Raw genomic sequence first — 18,766 nt, 5'->3', positions numbered from 1 at the left:
ATTGCAAGCAAGTTGAGATACATTGGCCAGTGACTTGCAGTGGATGGCAGTACAATCTGGCCTCAGTAATACCTGCTTTGGTAAGGCTAATGAACTAAGAATAGTCTTTCATTTTGTTATTGTTTGTAACATTTGTTTGAAAATTATCACAAAGAGGATCTGTAATATGAACCTTATTCCAAAACTCCAAAATTTTGATGTTCATGAGCAAAGTACTCTGGGCCACATACTCATGAGGTCATTTACATGTCAACTGTGCTTGTTTTCTTTTGTACTAAGTTGGCAGAGGTGAGAATTTTCATGACATACCACCAACACTGGAAATGTAGACTATCTTTCTACATTACAAGGTTGCCAACCCTTATCATAGCACCAAGAGACTTTAGTGGGAACTCCTAGGACTAGAATCAATAATACCACTGGTCCCTACTGAAACCACACTATCTGGTGCATCTAGTTACATGGTAGCATTGCCAAAGAAATGAAGGATTCTTCGAAACCAAAACAATAAAAATAAAATAATTTAGAAAAATAGATTAACTTTAATGTTAACTGGGAAAATGGGACAATTAACCATAAAAATTCCTCAGGCCAGAAAATGCTATTCGATGCCTCAACCTACTTTTTAAAAAATGATATTTATTATCCTTTTACTTCATAAAAAGACAATACATGTTTATGGTACTTGAAGAATACAAAAGTGTATACAGAATATAAATTAGCCATATTGCAATAATTAGATATAACCACATTTAAACACTGGTCATTACAAAATTGGGATGCTACTGTACAAAATGGTCATGAATACTTCAAATGTGACATTCTCCAACATTCTCATATACTCTCTGATAGCCTGTTGAGTGGCTGACAATGTTCCATTTAACTGCTAAATAATGTTAATAAACCATTGAACTGTTGCCCATGTTATTCCATTTTAATTACTTTTTGTTATTTTGTGTGAGGAATGCAATGATACACAAATTTGTTTATTGCTTTTCTTCACTTCTGGGATTTGTTTCCAGCTATGACAAATTAATATAATAAAAATTCTCTCTACTTTGGGTAACTACAAAGGAAGCATAGAGGAAGAATTTAGAGACAAAAATAATGTTAGTTGATATGGGCTCTCCAGGGATTTCCAACATAGAATTGGAAGATGTCTACTGAGTATATGAATCATTAGCTGACATATTATCTTTGACCAGCCATGATACTTTTCTACACACCTCAGTTTTAGACTTATACCATTACATTCAGGAAAACAACCCCCCTCACTTCCCTTAGAAAAAAGAGACGGTAATCTTATCAAAAATATTTTATTTACAAAAAAAATCAATTATACTATACATCCTATAATGGAAATACATTGAATAATTGCTAAAATAAATACAAGGCAATTAATTCAACTTTTTATAAGAATGAGAAAATTTGACATTTGAACGTTATCAAAGCTTAACTTAGAACATAAATAGTTAAAAAGGCAAACTCAAGTTTTAGTCTCATTTATTGTCGTGGTGTGTTTGTTTTCCACTCGCTGTGCATGCAGTGAGAGTCTGAGTTTTTCAGAACTTGAACAAACCTCTTCGTACTCACAAGGTAGAATGTGCAGCTTCCCTTAGTCAAGATGGACCACGGAAGTCTGCATACTAAGGAAACAGCACATTGACTCTATATCTGCTTCACCACAATGCTTTTATCCAGCTATTCTTGTGTTAGTGCATGTTTGGCACAGGTCTACACAGCACCAGCCACAAGGCAAGATGTATGGTGTGAAAAGTCAAATTGAATAATTGAGGCCTTGGAATAACTGAATTAGTCAAGTTCGGAAGAACTGGTTCATCACTTTTTGTATGTACCCACTCTTAATAATGCTAATTAAATCTTAACATCATTTCTGCTTGTGGACATTTTTAGGAAGGCCAAGTACGGAAGAGATGAAAAGATTACCTGTACAATTCAGAAAATACCCTTCCTGAGAAGTAAAGAGGACACTTGGAACATAAATGTGCCAGTTCTGAATTGTTTTATATTAGTTTAAATTCACTCAAGTAAACATCACCAACATGCAGTGTGAATTGGCAAACTCAGACACTAAACCTGGGAAACACACCTAATGTGTGTATGTTAAGGTCTACCACATACAGGCCACAGAATAAAACTTTTGATGAATTGCATTGTATTTGTCCCAATCACACAGATAAATTTTCACCAGCTTTCCATTTTCCTAGGCCTACACAAATACTGCCATCATCTCTAGAGATGACCCATTTTTGATGTTCATATTTATTCAGTACAAGGTGCCCAGTGTTTTCTTTCAAAGACTAGCATTCCCTTTTGAAAAAAAAAATCACATTCAAAAATTGCACTTTTCTACCCCTTTGGCCTCAACTTTAATGATTTGCTCTTGTACACATGTGAGTAATGTATTTTTACCTAAAAATTGAAATGTATCTTGGCCCTTTCTAGAAGAAATAAAAAGTTAGAATATTGAAAGTTTACGTATTTTTTTTCACAGAAATAAACTATTCAATTGTAAAAGGTAGAGAAAGAGAGAATCATTTTATTCTTTCATGAACATCGGTCAACCAAGTTTCACATTTTGGGCAGGTTAATTTTTATAGTATGAATTTTTTAGAACCTATTTTATTATAAAAAAGAAAAGAAAAGTGTATTTTGGCAGAAAAGTAAAATATAGACTATGATGTGAAATTTGTTTTTAAAAATTGGCATACAAAATGTAAAAACACAGTACAATTATATCAAAATACAGCATAGCCAGTGGCCTTTAAATTTTCCTTTGGCATTTGATTTGGTAGCGTTAAAGACAAACATTTTTTCCTTAAAAAAAGAAAGAAAAAAATCATCTATCAAAAAAGTCCATAAGTTAGGTTGTATAGGTTGAAAGAATGTTCCCTTGAGTTTTCAGAATCCTTTTCTTCCACAATCACCCACATAAAGCATGGCTAGTGAGGTATATAGAACAAACACTGTCAGGCGGATGCACAGTAAGGGGAAAAGTGCATAAACAAAGAAGTCATCCCACGTTCCTCAAAATGTCGGGTTAAATCCGAGTTTCTTCTTACTGATGTATCAATTCACTTTGGCAGAATCAAAAATCAACCCATCACACGTCTTTGTTCAAGTCCCAGCAGCAGTGATATGTCTCCTGTGGTGGCAGGGTGAGATGCCACAATACTGTACAACCCCTGGAGGAGCTAAGGTGTGTGTGTGTGTGTTGTCCCCATGTGTGACTGCAAACACCCTAGTGAGATCATACATCAAGCACCATGTCGTACTGCTGTCCCTTCTTCCGCCTGCCACACTTATTGATGAGAACCACATACAGAGTCAAGAGCATGACCCAGTAGCATGCATAGATCAAGGTTCCCACAATGAGAACAGTCTGTTTGGATTCAGAAAATGGCTTTTTTGATTCCTTATAAATGGTGAAAATCACACCACCTAGAAGGATTGTAAACCACACGGACACAGGAATAAGTCCTATGAAGTTAACGACAATGGTCTTCCTTCCAGATGTGCCCCACCCAGCTTTGTTTATGGTTGCAATCGCAAACATCTTGGCAGGAAGTAGGCTTGACATGTATAACACTGAATAGAGAGACATGAAGACCATGACAATATTTCCTCTAAGGCAGCTGGCAAAAGATGACTTTATGAGACCCACTAGCTGGACAGTTAACAGGAAGAGGAGGATGTTCCAGATTTTACCCCTGTAGAAGAGCTGGATGACTGTGGCAATGAGAAAGAAAGGAAAGAATCCAGTGATAACAGCTTCATAGGTCATCCACAAGTGATGCTTGTGAAACCACATGGCATTGTACAGCCATTCTCGGAAGTAGGACTTGCTCCAACGGGTCTGCTGGTTCAGCCATCTGAGATACTCTATAGGTGTTTCAGTAAGGCACTTGGACCGAGCTGTGTATTTTGTTGCATAGCCCAGACTCAGCACCCGGTTGGTGAGATGCCTATCATCACCAAAACTGCATTGGTTGCCCATGAATTCCTGATTGTACCAGTCTTCTACAAACTCATGCAGCAAGGAGTTTCTGTACATTCCCAGAGGACCGCTTATGCACTGGACACATCCAAAATAAGACTGGCAGGCCCTTTCTATATTAAAAGCCATCCAGTATCTCACACTGCTGAGGAAGGAGATCCAGGAATCATACTTGTTTAAAATCTGCAAGTAGAAAAATAAATAAACAGAAGTTAGCTTTAGCTTAATAATACCAACAAGCCCCAAAGTGTCCTGAGATCACTGCCTGGCATGAGATCTGTTCTTCTGTGACTTGATTTTTGGCTTCTCTTCTCTTTCTGTCATTCCTTGTCTTCTCAGGCTCTGTATTATGAAATAAGCTTGGTTGGTTGGGTGTACGTGTCTGTATATTACTGGATTTTTTCCTACTTCATTATTCTCTTCTTCTTGCTATATTCTTTTGTGCTGTTGGGCACTAATATTGAGTTATATTTTTAAGCATCAATCATCAATCCTTAAATTTTCCCAGATGTGCTTTTGTAAATTACCATCTAAGATTGGAAGATTTTTCAGGTCCTAGGTGTGTTGTGATGGGTGTTCTGTTCACACTGGTTCCTGAAAGAAACAGGGTCACTCTAGGATTCTTCTGTTCTGGTTAACTTCCCAGTTTCCAATCCTTATCTGTTCATTTTCTTTCTCCATTTAGTAATGCCTGGGATAAAAGACTCCCCCAAATAATTATTTCTATCTGAATTTTGTATACTTCTCTCCTTTTTAAAATAAATTTCTTTGTTCTTCCTAATATGATGTCTCATTATTGTCTTTTTTTTTTTTTTTTTTTTTTTTTTTTTTTTTCGAGACAGGGTTTCTCTGTGTAGCTTTGCGTCTTTCCTGGGACTCACTTGGTAGCCCAGGCTGGCCTCGAACTCACAGAGATCCGCCTGGCTCTGCCTCCCGAGTGCTGGGATTAAAGGCGTGCGCCACCACCGCCCGGCTCATTATTGTCTTTTATAGCATGCATGCATACATGGGTCAAAAACCAATCCTGTTTTGACGTTCATTTTCTTTGTACTTCCCCTCTGTTGTTAAAAATTGAATACCATACTTTCAAGGGATAGTCTGATTTAACCTTTTCCATATTTTCATATACTTATATTTCTGTCCAAGATGCATCAATATTGTGTCATTAATAATTGTTTCTCCATTACTAATACATGGTGGGACACTTGTTGATTTTTGTCTTTGTCTGTTCTTACTGGTGTAAATTTGAATTGCTATTTCTCTCTTTTGCCTTTGCTTTTCAATTTATATGTTTTAAAATTTTATGTGTATGAGTGCTTTTCCTGTCTATATGCATGTCCGTTATATGTATGCAGTGCCCACAGAGACCAGAAAATGGCAACAGAGTTCTTGGAATTGGAGCTATGGATGGTTGTGAGCCTTCATGTGAGTGCTGGACACTGAAGCCAGGTTCTCTGTAAAAGCAGCAAATGCTCTTAACAATTCAATCATTTCTTCAGATCTTTCATTCTGTAATTTTAACCTACCACAGTGGCCAGATTTCTAAACGCAGAGGTATACAATATACCATCCATTTCTAAATATACTTCCATTTCACTGCTTCTGTTACTAAATGACTACATTATCAGATTTTAGTAGGGTTTTGAATATTAAGTTGTGATCTGAGGGTGCTTGGTGAAAATCGTTATTCATACTTATACATTTGTGTTATATGTAACTTATCAGTCACTACGAATACATGTTATACACCAGGGCTAAGCATAGACATCCAAAATTATTTAAAGTTAGATAAGACAACCAGGATTGAAGTTTTTCTGATGCATGTTCTCACATGTTTCCAGCACCAAGACCATGGAACATTGAACACATAGACATCGAATGAATCAATACATGAGTGTTATTAAAACTATCTCATACAAAAGCAATGAAACCACATGTACCTGGACATCTCCCCCAACACCTCCAACCATAGGGTCTTCTTCTAAAACTTTCACCATCTCCACAGATGAGGCAGGATCAAGCATGGTGTCTGAGTCACACACCTGCCAAGGAGAAAGCAGGGAATGATTTAAAGAGAAACACGACCGGACCTCAATCACAGTGGAGCTTATGGACTGCACTCTTAGCCTTATTGTCCCAAACTTCTGTCAGAAAGTGTGACAGAGGAGTCTGTATATCATGCCCAATATAGACAGGTTTCCATCAAGCGCAATACACTGCTAGACAGGCTAACTTAAACAATAGTTGAGTGTGGATAATCAGCCTGTCCCAGTTTGCTGGTTAATCTCAGTTGTCCTTTCACACAGTCTGTAATTGGCTTTCTGCTTCTTCATCATGCTATACATGCAAGCCTCTATCAGGTGCCCATGAGCTTTCCAGTCTCTAGAACTGTGAGCCAAATAAGCTTCATTATAAATGATCCAGTCTTAGGTATTTTGTTACAGCAGCAGAAATCATCTCAGATAAGAGAGCCACGACACTCATTAATAGGACATAGTACTCTTTTCCATTAAGTGACGTAAAGCCCTAACAAATGTAATTTGACCAGAGTTGCTTTGTGATGAACCACTGGACAGGCTGTTGTGGCTTTTATGTGAAATGTCACCTATGATTTTGTCTGTGTGAACTTAGTCTCTAGTGAGTGGTACTGGTTTGGAAGTTTATGGAACCTTTAGGAGATGGAGCTTCGCTGGAATCCTGGGAGATGGGGTTTGCAAATTTTAGACTGATCTCTGCCCTCTCTGCTTCCTGATCCACAAAGAGATGAGCCAGGAGCTGCAGCCAGCTCCCATGATCACAGAGTCACCCACAGCCATGACTTCCCAGCCATGATGGATATGTATTCCTTTGAATCCTGAGGCAAAATAAATCCTTCTTCCCCTAAGGTGTTGCCCACTTCTCTTGAATTCTGTTTTATGACATCAGTCCTGGCTATCCTCATAGTACGAACTCAAGATTTATCTTATTTACAGTCATAGGGAACACAATGATATTGTGGTCAAAGATGGGTGACCTGTTTGTTGGTGGCCTCGTCAGATTATACCATCTAGTGGTTTTGAGGCCATTTTAGTGTACATAAGCATACTCTACGATGTTTGCCCAAGTACAAAAGTCATCTAAAATGCATTTTCAGAGTATATAACCATTATCAACCAACACATAACTGCATTTATAATCAAAATGGCCAATTTTAACCAAGCCCTGAATTTTCTTAAAAATAATTTGAAGAAAATAAATTAATTATTGAAGCATGGAGCCTTAGGAGCTAACTACATTTATTAAATGTAGTATGAACCACTCACCTTATTATCTAAGGAATCCCAACATTTTAAAAACCTATCTCTTTCAACTTTGTTAACGGCTATTTTTCTGAAAAGATTCCTTGCTAGTGAAGATTGCTGGAAACAGTTATTTAAACGCAGTATTGGAATTTATGGATTTTAAATAATGTATGCACATACAATTAGAAGAAGCAATCTTATCACTTCTGATTTTAATTGTCATAGTAAATTTGAGTTTAACTTATAGGTTTAAAATTTTTGTTGTTTTACTAAGTAGAAGCACTCCTTTACAAATGAAAAAAAATGTCTGTCCATTGTTCTTGTTGGGGTTGTCTGTTCTGCCTTATTGATTTTTGAAAATTACCTTTAGGATCACTATAGTCATTTATTTTGAGGAGGACAAAATAGGCAGAGGGAAGTCTTCAGTTTTTCATTCGAGAACACAAGACTTCACTAACACTCTGTTTTAAGTCCAAGCGTTCCAAGCCGGAGTAAACTACACAAAGTCAATCAAAAAGTGACTTTGTCTCTTCCAAGACTTGTTTATTACAAGTTTACATAAGCCTACATGCTGGGCAGGAGGCCTGCACTAAGGGGAGAGAGAGGTAAAGGCACAAGTCCAGCCCTGCTTGAGACTCCAGCATCTAAAGTTAAGGATACATCTACCTCTATTGACTTAAGTCAGGAATGGCAAACCAAAGGCTAAAATAAGCTTAAAACAACAGGAAGGGAGCAATCCAGAAGTAACATTCATATAACCCCGCCTGCTTCTGAGCAAGAGGAACTGCCACTTTGAATGGACTAAACTTGAACTAAATCTCTGAAGTTCATATTTAAATTGGCCCCTCCCGTTTTGCAAAAGAAACTCCAGGCAGTCTCTGAGAGAGGCTATTAGTATGGTGAGCTTAGCTATATCGGGAGGAAAAGTTCTCAGAAATCTCCCGGGAAGGGGTTTGTTATCATAGGATTTAAGAGCTTTAAAGAATTTCAGTTTCTGGATGCTGTTTAGTGACTGAATGCCAACTAGAAACCCTGTCTTTACAAGTTGGAAAAAGCATGTGCACTCGGGGGCACAAGAACTTTTACCTAATAAGATGTGAAGAACACAACTTTAGTCCTTAAAACTCATTTAATAGGACATTGTTCCTAGTTTTATCCTCACTAGTTAATAGCATGTACAAAATGAATGTTGGCTGCTCAGTTCAGGGTTAGAACCTAGGACAGACATGCATTAGTTCATGAATAACTGAATTGCACGTCAAGAAAAGCTGTGGGGTGTGATTTGCACATAGGAGACAGGGCATAGATCAAAAGTCTTTGTCCATATTAGGGTATGATTGTGAATAGCTGAAGCACACAATAATTAGCTATAAGATTTCTCAGTAGCAAATAACAGAAATGAAGAAAAATAACAACTTCTGAATAAAGTAAGGAAAAAAATAGTCCAATGTCCAGCCCACTGTTGGGAAAACCATAGAAAGACCAGTCCTCTTCTTTCTATTTCTCACTCCCATCATTTTAGCCAAGAGGTAACCACGTCTTCTATATCTTTCCTTATATTAAGCAGGGATTGGCAAACAAGGGGCTTTAGGTAAAGACCACCCTGCCACCTATTTGGATATTGCCTAGGGGTTACGATGATTTCTGTGTTTGAATTTGAAAAGAAACAAAATGAGGATATTTTGTCACGTATGTAGATTATATGAAATTCAAATTTCACTGTCCATGGCATCCAGCCAAGCTTGTTCACGTACCTGTTATCTTGCACTGTGTTCACACTACAACAAAGTCAAACAGTTGCAAAGCATAATATTTACTCTCCAGGGTTTTACAAGCAAAGTGTGCCAACCTTGGGTTTAAAGTAATTGGCTGAAGGAAAAGGCTCTGCTTTCAAAAACGTAGCAGCAACACTGAGATTAAATGTTTTAAATCCCAGTTTTAATTATGCAGGCTTTTCAAAGGTTCCCTTCTTCTCCATACGGTACAAAGAGTGGTGACTCATATAGCAGAGACTGTTAACTAGTGTATAGATTTTCTGTAGTCAAGACTGCCTACCTTAAGAACAAATGTTCACAGAATCAAGAAACCTAAATTCTTGAGTCTTGTCTCTTACCAGTACATGGCTTTGAACTTATCACAATCAGGGTGCATTAGTGAAACCATGAATGCATAAATACTGAGTGTGTTACAAAGCACTGTATGCCATTAGTACAAAGTAGTAAGTAATCCTTAAATGATTTACTTCTTAAGGAACCCAAACCTCAAAGATCTTTGCCCTACGGAGAGTGCTCAATTGAGAGAAGCACTAAAAGAGACACAAGACTTGATTACATGTAGACTATCTCTTATGGAAACAGATTATAGTTCACCTGGAACCATCTACAACAGTTAGGAACCTCACAGCAACCTAACTGGAGCTCCTCTCAAGAGCACTTCTCCCCCATCACCTTTCATATCCTAAGACCCAAGTCCAAAAGGCAAAGGCTGTACGTTTCCCTCAAACTTTTGGAAAATGTCTTTCCTTTCAGTTTCACTAATGGATCACCTCTGTAGTTCATATTCCATCTTAACAAGCAATGTAAAGCCAGCACAGCAAGAGGAAATCTGAAATTGCTGTGGTTGACTTCTATGAGGAAACAAGTTGAAAAGAAATCAAGACCTCTTATGATGTTTCCTTTCCCAGTTCAACTCTTTCTTGATCTTGATCCTTTATCTTAACCTCGACTTTTCCATCTTAACCTTGACTTTCCATCTTAACCTTGGCCCTTCATTTTAACCTTGAGACAATGTGACTATTTCTAGAGTGTGTGAAATTTGGTTTTGGTTCCGGCTACAACTTAATTATAAAGTAAATGGAAATTCTGGTCCTCTATCCCAAGGAATGTCTCTAAAACAAAAGAGGGCAAGAGTGAGAAAGAAAAAAGAAAAAGCAATAACAAATAAACAGAAACAACAACAACACAAACCCCTCACAAATAGTTACCACTTAGGAAACAGAAGATGGTCCCACTCTCCCTAAACTCCTCTAAGGATGCACCACTGCAAACATTGAGAACTTAAAGGGAAGAAAAGGGAATGGGGAAGGAAGTTGATATTTAATTTAGTGGTAGAACACTCACCTAGAAAGCATTAGGCCCTGGGTTTTGTCTTCAGAACCAAAGCAAAAGGAAAGGAAGAAAGACAAAGAGAGACAGAGAGGGAGCAGGGAATAAAACAAAAGCACCATGTGAGATTTTAGAATGAAAATAAAACCATTCCCAATCTACAATCTGCCACTTACATCAACTTGGACCAGGTTCTTAACTTGAATCTCTCAGCTCATTTCTCTAAGCCTCTATCCCTCAAGACAAACAGATAGATTATTATTGTTCTTATCAAATCTTGTCAGAATAGTTTCATGATAAGATAATATATATAAAACATTTACTAATGGATAATACATAGTAAATAATGAATAGAAATGATATACATGAAGAAGCATATTAAACAAACAAACAAACAAAAGATATAAACTCTTGTTTCTAGTTCCAAGAAAGAGCTCTTAGTGAAGTTAGTTTAACTAAACTATGACCCACCCCTGAAGCAGAGGGAACCAGAGTTTCACTAAGACCTGACAGATTTAGATGACCCAAGTGATCTAAAGCAATGTTGAAAAAAAGTCTTAGATTGAGTTATGGTTTGGTGGAAAGACATATAAAATGTAAAGAGTGGTATGTATTTGACAGTAATTAATTCATGACTTGGTTGGGATACAAACCAAATCACTTCTACTTGTCAATTTGCTCTCTTCTCCAAAGTAGAGTCCTTTAACACAATCCTAAATTAAGGGCCCTGTACTGAGCTTTCCACATTCCCTTCATGTGTTTTTGTTTATTTCAAGACAAGAGCTCACCCTACACCCCAGGCTGGCCTCATGTTTGTGATCCTCCTTCAACCTTCCCTGTGCTATTATAGATGTGTGTCACCAGGCCCAGCTCTTATTCCCTTCCTTATGTTTTGATTTGTGTTGGTGTGTTATGTGGTGTATGTGTGTTGTATGTACTTATTAGTGCAGGATTGTACATGTGTGTGGGTGTGCATGTGAATATGTGTGTGCTTAGATGTGGAGGCCTGAGGACTATGACTATATCTTTCTTCATAGATGTCCACCTTTATTTTTGGAGACATGTTCTCTCGCCGACCCTAAAGCTCATGGATTAAGCTAGACTGACTGTCCCATGAGTTTCAGGGATTTACTTCTCTCTGCCCCACCTGAAGTTACAGGCACTAGCTGTGCATAGGCTTTTTACTTGGTAGGAGGTAAGGGGCATTGGGGGATGGAGGCCAAAGAATAAATTAAACAATTCTGAAAAAACAAAAATTGCACATCTTTATGGGGGTACTATGTGATGCTTTAAGAGGTATGTATATTATAACTGTTAAACTTAATTAATCATGTCTTTTGCCTCAAGAAACAAAGTGAAAATGAGAACCAAGACAGTAACAGATACATGGAGAGAACATTCTGATACAATTTGTCCTTTGTCTTTTACCTCACACTAGTAGATCTTCAGTATTTTGCTTTCAGCATCAACAGGTGGGAGGAGTAATAATGGTACTAAGTTCAGCCTTGATCTGAAAAGGACTTGTCAATCATGAGTTCTACCAGCAATAATGGATTCAGCAGAGGCCAAGTTCACAACAAACTAACAAGAGAACTGGATCTCGCTATTCCTCTGTCAAGGTGCACTCAACCTTATATCTCCAAATATAATATTCTCAACACTGCCATGGGAATATTTCAGTTTCTTGGACTTTCTACACAGACTCAAAAAAAAAAAAAAGACAAATGTCATGCAGCAGTTATCGTTATTTATGATATCTGTGTTCTATAATTTTTCATAAAAACAGGAGCAGTAGTTATTAAAAATATTTCTAGCAGGAATCCAAGATTATGCTTCTCTGAGCCACTGATTACATTTTCAACCATTATTTTTGTTAACATTTTTTTTTTTTTTTTTTTTTTTGGTTTTTTTGAGACAGGGTTTCTCTGTGTAGCTTTGCGCCTTTCCTGGGACTCACTTGGTAGTCCAGGCTGGCCTCGAACTCACAGAGATCTGCCTGGCTCTGCCTCCCGAGTGCTGGGATTAAAGGCGTGCGCCACCACTGCCCGGCTTTGTTAACATTTTTATTGGTAGTTGTTTGAGAACTGTTTATATGCATATACCTGAGCAATATATAACCTTGTTGTGCTTGTGCTTCTGTTTAAATGTCTCTTAATAAATGAATATTACTGAATACTAAGACTGAATTCATGACCAGTTACACATCCTGGAGAAAACTCCTCTCCATGAGGCATATCATACCAATATATATATGTGTGTGTGTGTGTGTGTGTGTGCATGTATGCCAGGCAGTGTGGTAGTGGCACACACCTTTAATACCAGCACTCCAGAGGCAGTGGCAGGTAGACCTCTATATGTTCAAGGCCAGCCTCATCTAAAGAGTGAGTTCCAGGACAGCCAAGGCAACACAGAGAAACCCTGTTTCAAATCAAAACAAAACAACAAAACAAAGAAAAGAAATCTGTGTACCTATGATGCTGTCAGGTTAAATTAATGATAAAATTGCCACTTGTAATTCTCCTGAGCTCCGGGAGTCCAGTTGAAGAGAGGGAAGAAGGATCATATGAGCAAGGGGGGGGTCAAGATCATGGTGGGGAAACCTACAGAGAAAACTGAACCAAGCTCAAAGGAACTCATAAACTTTAGAAAAATAGCTGTGGAACTTGCATGGGACTGGACTAGGCCCTCTGCATATGGAAGACAGTTGTATAGCTTGGTCGGTTTGAGGGGCCCCTGGCAGTGGGATCAGTGGGATCTATCCTTGGTGCATGAACTGGCTTTCTGGAGCCCATCACCTATGGTGGGATGCCTTGCTCAGCCTTGATGCAGCAGGGAGAGGCTTGGTCTTGCCTCAATTGAATGTACCAAGCTTTGCTGACTCCCCATGGGAGGCCTTAACCTTTTGGAGGAGTGGGTGGGGGCTGGGCCAGGGAGGGGAGGCTGTGGGAGGAATGGGAGGAGGGAAGAGAGGGGGATCTGTGGTTGGTATATAAAAATGAATTAAAAAAATTTTAAATTAAAAAAAAGAAAATGTTCATATTTATAGAATTCTTTCTGCCTGAGAAATCCTTAATGTACACATCAGGGGATTTTGGCTTTTTCTCTGTCTTATAGTCTGATGGCCACTTTGTTATATAGATTATGCCTGTTCAAAGATAAGAGATTTGAATAAACAATTATATAATGTAGATATCAAAATATGTTTTATAGTCTGATAACATTATGTCAAAATTTAATGAAAAATTAAATATAATCTTAAACTTTTGAAAATTCAGGAAAAAATACCAAAGGTATATATTTAGAAAGCATTGATCTGCCGGGCGGTGGTGGCGCACGCCTTTAATCCCAGCACTCGGGAGGCAGAGCCAGGCGGATCTCTGTGAGTTCGAGGCCAGCCTGGGCTACCAAGTGAGATCCAGGAAAGGCGCAAAGCTACACAGAGAAACCCTGTCTCGAAAAACAAAAACAAAAAAAAAAACAAAAAAAAAACAAAACAAAAAAACAAAAAACAAAAAACAAAAACAAAAAAAAAAAAAAGAGAAAGCATTGATCTATCGCTAGTGACTGATTTCTTGCAGGCCATTTACTTTTGTGCATTGTGATTTTTAAATACATAAAATATACTATTATAAATGTGCACTGCCTTAATAATTGAGATAACCAACGTGAGCTTGCTTTTGAGGAGGTGAACAAGACTTTCCCCTTTGGCGAGGTATAGGCAATTAGGTCAGAGTAGCCCCTTCTTGGAAACTGGTTTCATTACACAATACATCCATTCCAATGTCTAAACTTTCCTCTTCCTCTCTCTTCCTCCCCCACTCATAAGGGTGACTTTCCTTTCGTTGTGTTTCCTTGCTTTAAGTTCTTCTTCTGTTTTTCTACTTGCTCTATCTCTGAGAACAATCACCACCATCGCAGGTAAACTGCTACTACACTACCTTTCCCTGACTAGGACTTCCTCAGTATTCTAGCTTGAAAGGCTGCAAGTGAAGACAATAGTCAGCCCAGAAGACAGACAAAGGGAGAGTCCACAATTTCTGAGGCCTTATTCCTGATCAGTCCAGAGGAACTGTAGAGTCCCCTGAGATTATCTATAAAAGATAGCACTCACACAGAAAGTCAAGTTGGCTTGGGTGCTATTGAAATAGGAAACACAGCAGAGGGTAAGGATAGCTTTAAGAACATTTAGTATTGTTGGGTTTCTCCTTTGTGGGAGGTGAGATCATCTGTTAGCAGTTATGCCGGGAGGAGTTTGGATTGGGAACTGGGAGCATGGTGAAGATATGAAATAATAGGTCATGAGAACAATAAGCCAGAAACCCAAAAATCAAGTGCACAGAGTACTGAGGAGCACTGAAGACCAGCTGTGATTAGAAACCAAATGTCTTGGCCACACCTCTCCATGGTGAGTCAGTATTCTCTAGCAAGTACACAGATGGTCACAGCTTCTTCCTTAGACTTCCATTCCCTGTGTCATACCCATGGGGCATTGCGTCCTACTCTCCTTAAGACACTTACCCATCAAGTTCAATCCCCAGCCAGGCTTTGTCACCACTGTCTTCACACTTCTCTCCTTTTTGTCTTAATGTGGCCTCTACTTCACAATTTCCACACTTTCGATCAGCCACAAGAGAAAATTAGAGCATTCAGGGTTTAGTTTGAACCTTAAGTAGCTGCCATTTTGTAATCAAGCAAGGTTATCTTTCAGGAGGTTTGTTGGGGGATGGCATGGGAAGGAAGGGCCAGCTTTGGGATATTAAATGATCTTTACTCCTATTTGTGCATTTGCAACTGCAAGAGAGTCTCAGAAGGCCTCGGAGCCTAGATGCCAGGAGTTGCTGGGGTCAGTCTTTTAGAAAGTTTAGGCTGGAGGAAGACTCGGACAGAAAGCCTACTCTAGCCTTTCATATTCCTTATTGCTTTTTCCTGGACAAGCACAGAGCACAGTTGTCAAGGAAACAAACAAAGCTCAAAACAAGAATGATGGGAGAAGGGGGTTTGGGAGGAGTAGGTTAAGGAAAAGAAAGAATTAACACAGTAATGTCTTCCTTGGAACTGACGAGTGTAACTAGAATTAAAAGCAAAATATCAAAACAGATGTTTTCTTATTTAAGACAAAAAGCTTTGTTTTTTTTTTGTGTGTGTGTTCTAAGTTATCTGTTTCTTTGGGAAACATCCTATCATCTTCCTATCTAGATCCAAAGGTATAGCGTGTAAACATCAAACGTCCAGAAATAACTGAATCTGCCTTAATAAGCAAAAGTTGTACCGCTGAGAAATTAGGAGACAAACAAGAGAAGACCTATGCTGACTCCACAGAAATTATATTAATACGCAAGTGGAAACCAGTGAAATACCTCCTACTCTTCCCACACTGTCTGAAGTTAACCCCATGACAACAACAGATTGTGCATACTATATATTTTAGTATAAATTGGAGGGATAATAAACAACCTATTTATGGTAAGATCTCTAGTTATATGGGCAATAATCATGTAACTTTTGCTAAGCCCTAGAGATGTGTTGATTGATCTAATTATTTTAAAGTGCATTTTAAGATTGGTTTACTCGATCTGGTAAACTGAGGCTCAAGGAGGTGAAATTTCTCAGTCAACAGCTAACAACCATTGTGATTAGATACTCAGGCAATGACTGTAAGATCATTACTCGGTATCATCTCATTATTGGACCTGGGAGTATGACATGTGTCGATAAAGACCCTTAAGCAATGGGATCCCACTTCTAAAAGCAGGATTTCCCTTCCGTGAGGATGGACAAAGGGCTGCAATGGCTTTCTTACACCAGACTTACTCCTCTTTTCTTGGTTTCATCATGGTCAAAATCAACTAAAGAAGCTGAAAGCAAATGAAAACGAGAAAAATGCCGCATATCCAGTGTGAGCCGAGGGAGGGGAAGCCTTGCAGGGAGCTAGAAGGGAATTAAGGAGACACAGCCTGCCTCATTTTCCAGCAAGTACACATCATCCCCAACTCTCTCAAAGGTCAAGTTGCAGTGAGGTAATGCTGCTTGGGGAGTGAAATAAACAGTACATTGGTTTTGCTCCCTCTCCAATGGTTTGCCCCTCCTTTCCCTTTTTTCTTTCTCCCTCTCAATTTTACAATCTTTGCTCTTTTTAAAATCAAAGCCATTTTCACCACTCCCCTTTTCCCGAGTCTGCACACCAATCGTTTTCTAGTCTTCCTTTCAGCCCTGCAGCTTTTCTCAAGAAAAGCTTTCCACTCAGGCAGAGGTTATTTTCTTACAGAGCTGCTGCTGCTGCTGCTGCTGTTGGTGTGTGTGTGTGTGTGTGTGTGTGTGTGTGTGTGTGTGTGTGTGTGTGTGTTTAAACAGTGAGGACAAGGATGTTGGGTTTGACTTGGCAGAATCCAGAGGGACAGAGAAGAACGAAGGAAAAGAGAAAGGACGAAAGGAGAGGTCTCCTGTCCAAATAATCCCAATTTCTAACCAATGGCACAGACAAGGAAGCACTTTCATAGATGCTTTTAACAGTTTTACAAGAATGTTTTTTTTTTCTGTCTTTCAAAATGTGCTTTCAACAGTCATGCTGTTTTCCAATGGACTGAAAGGAGCCCTGTGTTCAGAAGGGACGAGGATGGGCTATAGCATAGGGCTGGGGAGATACAAAAGCTGCTTTATTTCAACGTATGTTTGCCCTGGCAGGCATTTTCAGACCTACCTGTACATAATCCACACTTCGTCCTAGTGCTCTGAAGGCTGTGTACATGACTTCTCGCTTCCCGCCCCATTTTTGCATGATGCAAATGCTTTTGTTAGACAAGACCAATTGTGTTACGTGTTGTGAACTTTCTTTATGGGACTCTTCTGTCTCACCAGGTCCCTTTTCATGGAAGTTGTTCTTCCAGATGTAGGTGGCTGATTTGTCCCTGCCCATGACTTCACTGAAGATGTCCATCATGTAAAGGTCATCATCTGAGTTCCCATCTATGACCATCACGACTTTAATCCCAGGGTAGGTCAGCCTTTTCACAGATTGCAAACATTTCCGTAAGTAGTCAGGATCTTCTTGATATGCAGCAATGCAAAGAGCTACAGTTTTGTTCAATTTAATGGGGGTTTCAAGGGACTTTTTCATTTTCCGGTGTTCCAAAAAGGCAAAGAGGCTTTGGATGATGAGGTGTGATGCTAAAAATGCACCATAGAGTCCAAAGGAAAAATAGTAATTATCCGTTTGGATAAACTGGTAGCCAACAATATAAGCAGCTGTGATTCCGAGGAGGAGAGAGACTCCAAAAAGTGTAGTTCCAATTATTCGCAGGACACATAGAAACCTCTCACAATGCATCTGTAATGTAATCAGAGACATTTGTTGTTAACCAATCTTGTCCCAGGCTTATCATATACAGGTACTATGGGCATCAGTGAGCACTGTACAAGGAGCATTCAGGGATCCCCCCCTCTTATTTTTATTCATTTTATATTTATTGTTTGATAATTTGAAACTTGTATTCAATAGATTTGATCAATACTACCGTCTACTCCATCCTTTCCAGTTCTTCTCATACTGCCACCACCATGCCACTCTCCCAAATTCATGCACTCTTTTTTTTTTTAATCTGCTTAGTCTACTTAGTGCTGCCAACCCGTGCATAGATATAGCGCCATTAGAGCCATATGCTGAGCATGACAACCAATCAGAAGCTGCATTACTGATGAAAATTGAGTCTTCGTTCTCCAGCAGCCAATGCCTCCTTAGCTAGGAATGGGACTTGGTATGCCCCTCCCCCCCCACAACATTCAGAAATTACAACACTGAGTTTCTCACTTAACTTGTTATGTTGACACCAGAGCTCATCTTCAAGTCAGGATGCCCAGATAGCATAACTCACAGGACTGTTTCAAGAATCAAGTGAGTGGGTAGTGCTAGTATATGTCACATTGCATTGAATACATACCTGGATGCATTGTTTTCAGTGTCTTAGGTCTGATGTTTAAGGCAGCTAGCTCCCTTTGTATGTAGCCACAGCTAGGCATCAAAATAAATTTCCTAAAGCAATATTTTTGCCTGCTCAATACTTTCTTCAGTTCATAATTACTGATGAGTAAGAAATCCACAGAAGATTCTGCTGACCTTCCCATGAAAGTATGACTTCATCTCGTCTCTAACACACATCCCTAGGCTTACATCTCCATGAAGCTGGATAAAGTTAGAGATTAGGAAGACTGGGTTCTGGGACTAGCTTATCAGTTAGTGCTGTGATCTGGCAAGCATCATCTCACTTCCCTGGATCTCAGTGTATTTGTTTGTGCATATGTTTGTTGTTTAAGACCTGTTCAAATGCTCACATTTTACAAATCCCCCTTTGATGTTAAAGTCTGTTACC

The 18,766-nt window shown here is 38.9% G+C and overlaps 1 protein-coding gene across 1 annotated transcript; it reads right to left on the bottom strand.

Moving 5' to 3' along the window:
- Positions 1 to 1,453: 1,453 nt before the first annotated feature.
- Has2 (hyaluronan synthase 2) lies at positions 1,454 to 17,727 on the bottom strand. Its single transcript, XM_059247605.1, has 3 exons — positions 17,101 to 17,727; positions 5,959 to 6,060; positions 1,454 to 4,201 (listed from the first exon to the last, which is right to left on the bottom strand). Exons 1-3 carry the CDS (start codon positions 17,725 to 17,727, stop codon positions 3,272 to 3,274), a joined length of 1,659 nt encoding a protein of 552 aa, XP_059103588.1. The 3' UTR covers positions 1,454 to 3,271.
- Positions 17,728 to 18,766: the final 1,039 nt, after the last annotated feature.

Source organism: Peromyscus eremicus, chromosome 20 (genome assembly GCF_949786415.1).
Source record: "Peromyscus eremicus chromosome 20, PerEre_H2_v1, whole genome shotgun sequence".
In the NCBI taxonomy this organism is placed as follows: Eukaryota; Metazoa; Chordata; class Mammalia; order Rodentia; family Cricetidae; genus Peromyscus; species Peromyscus eremicus.
The sequence above is the reverse complement of the archived record's forward strand: the minus strand, read 5'-3'. Positions and strand labels throughout refer to the sequence as shown.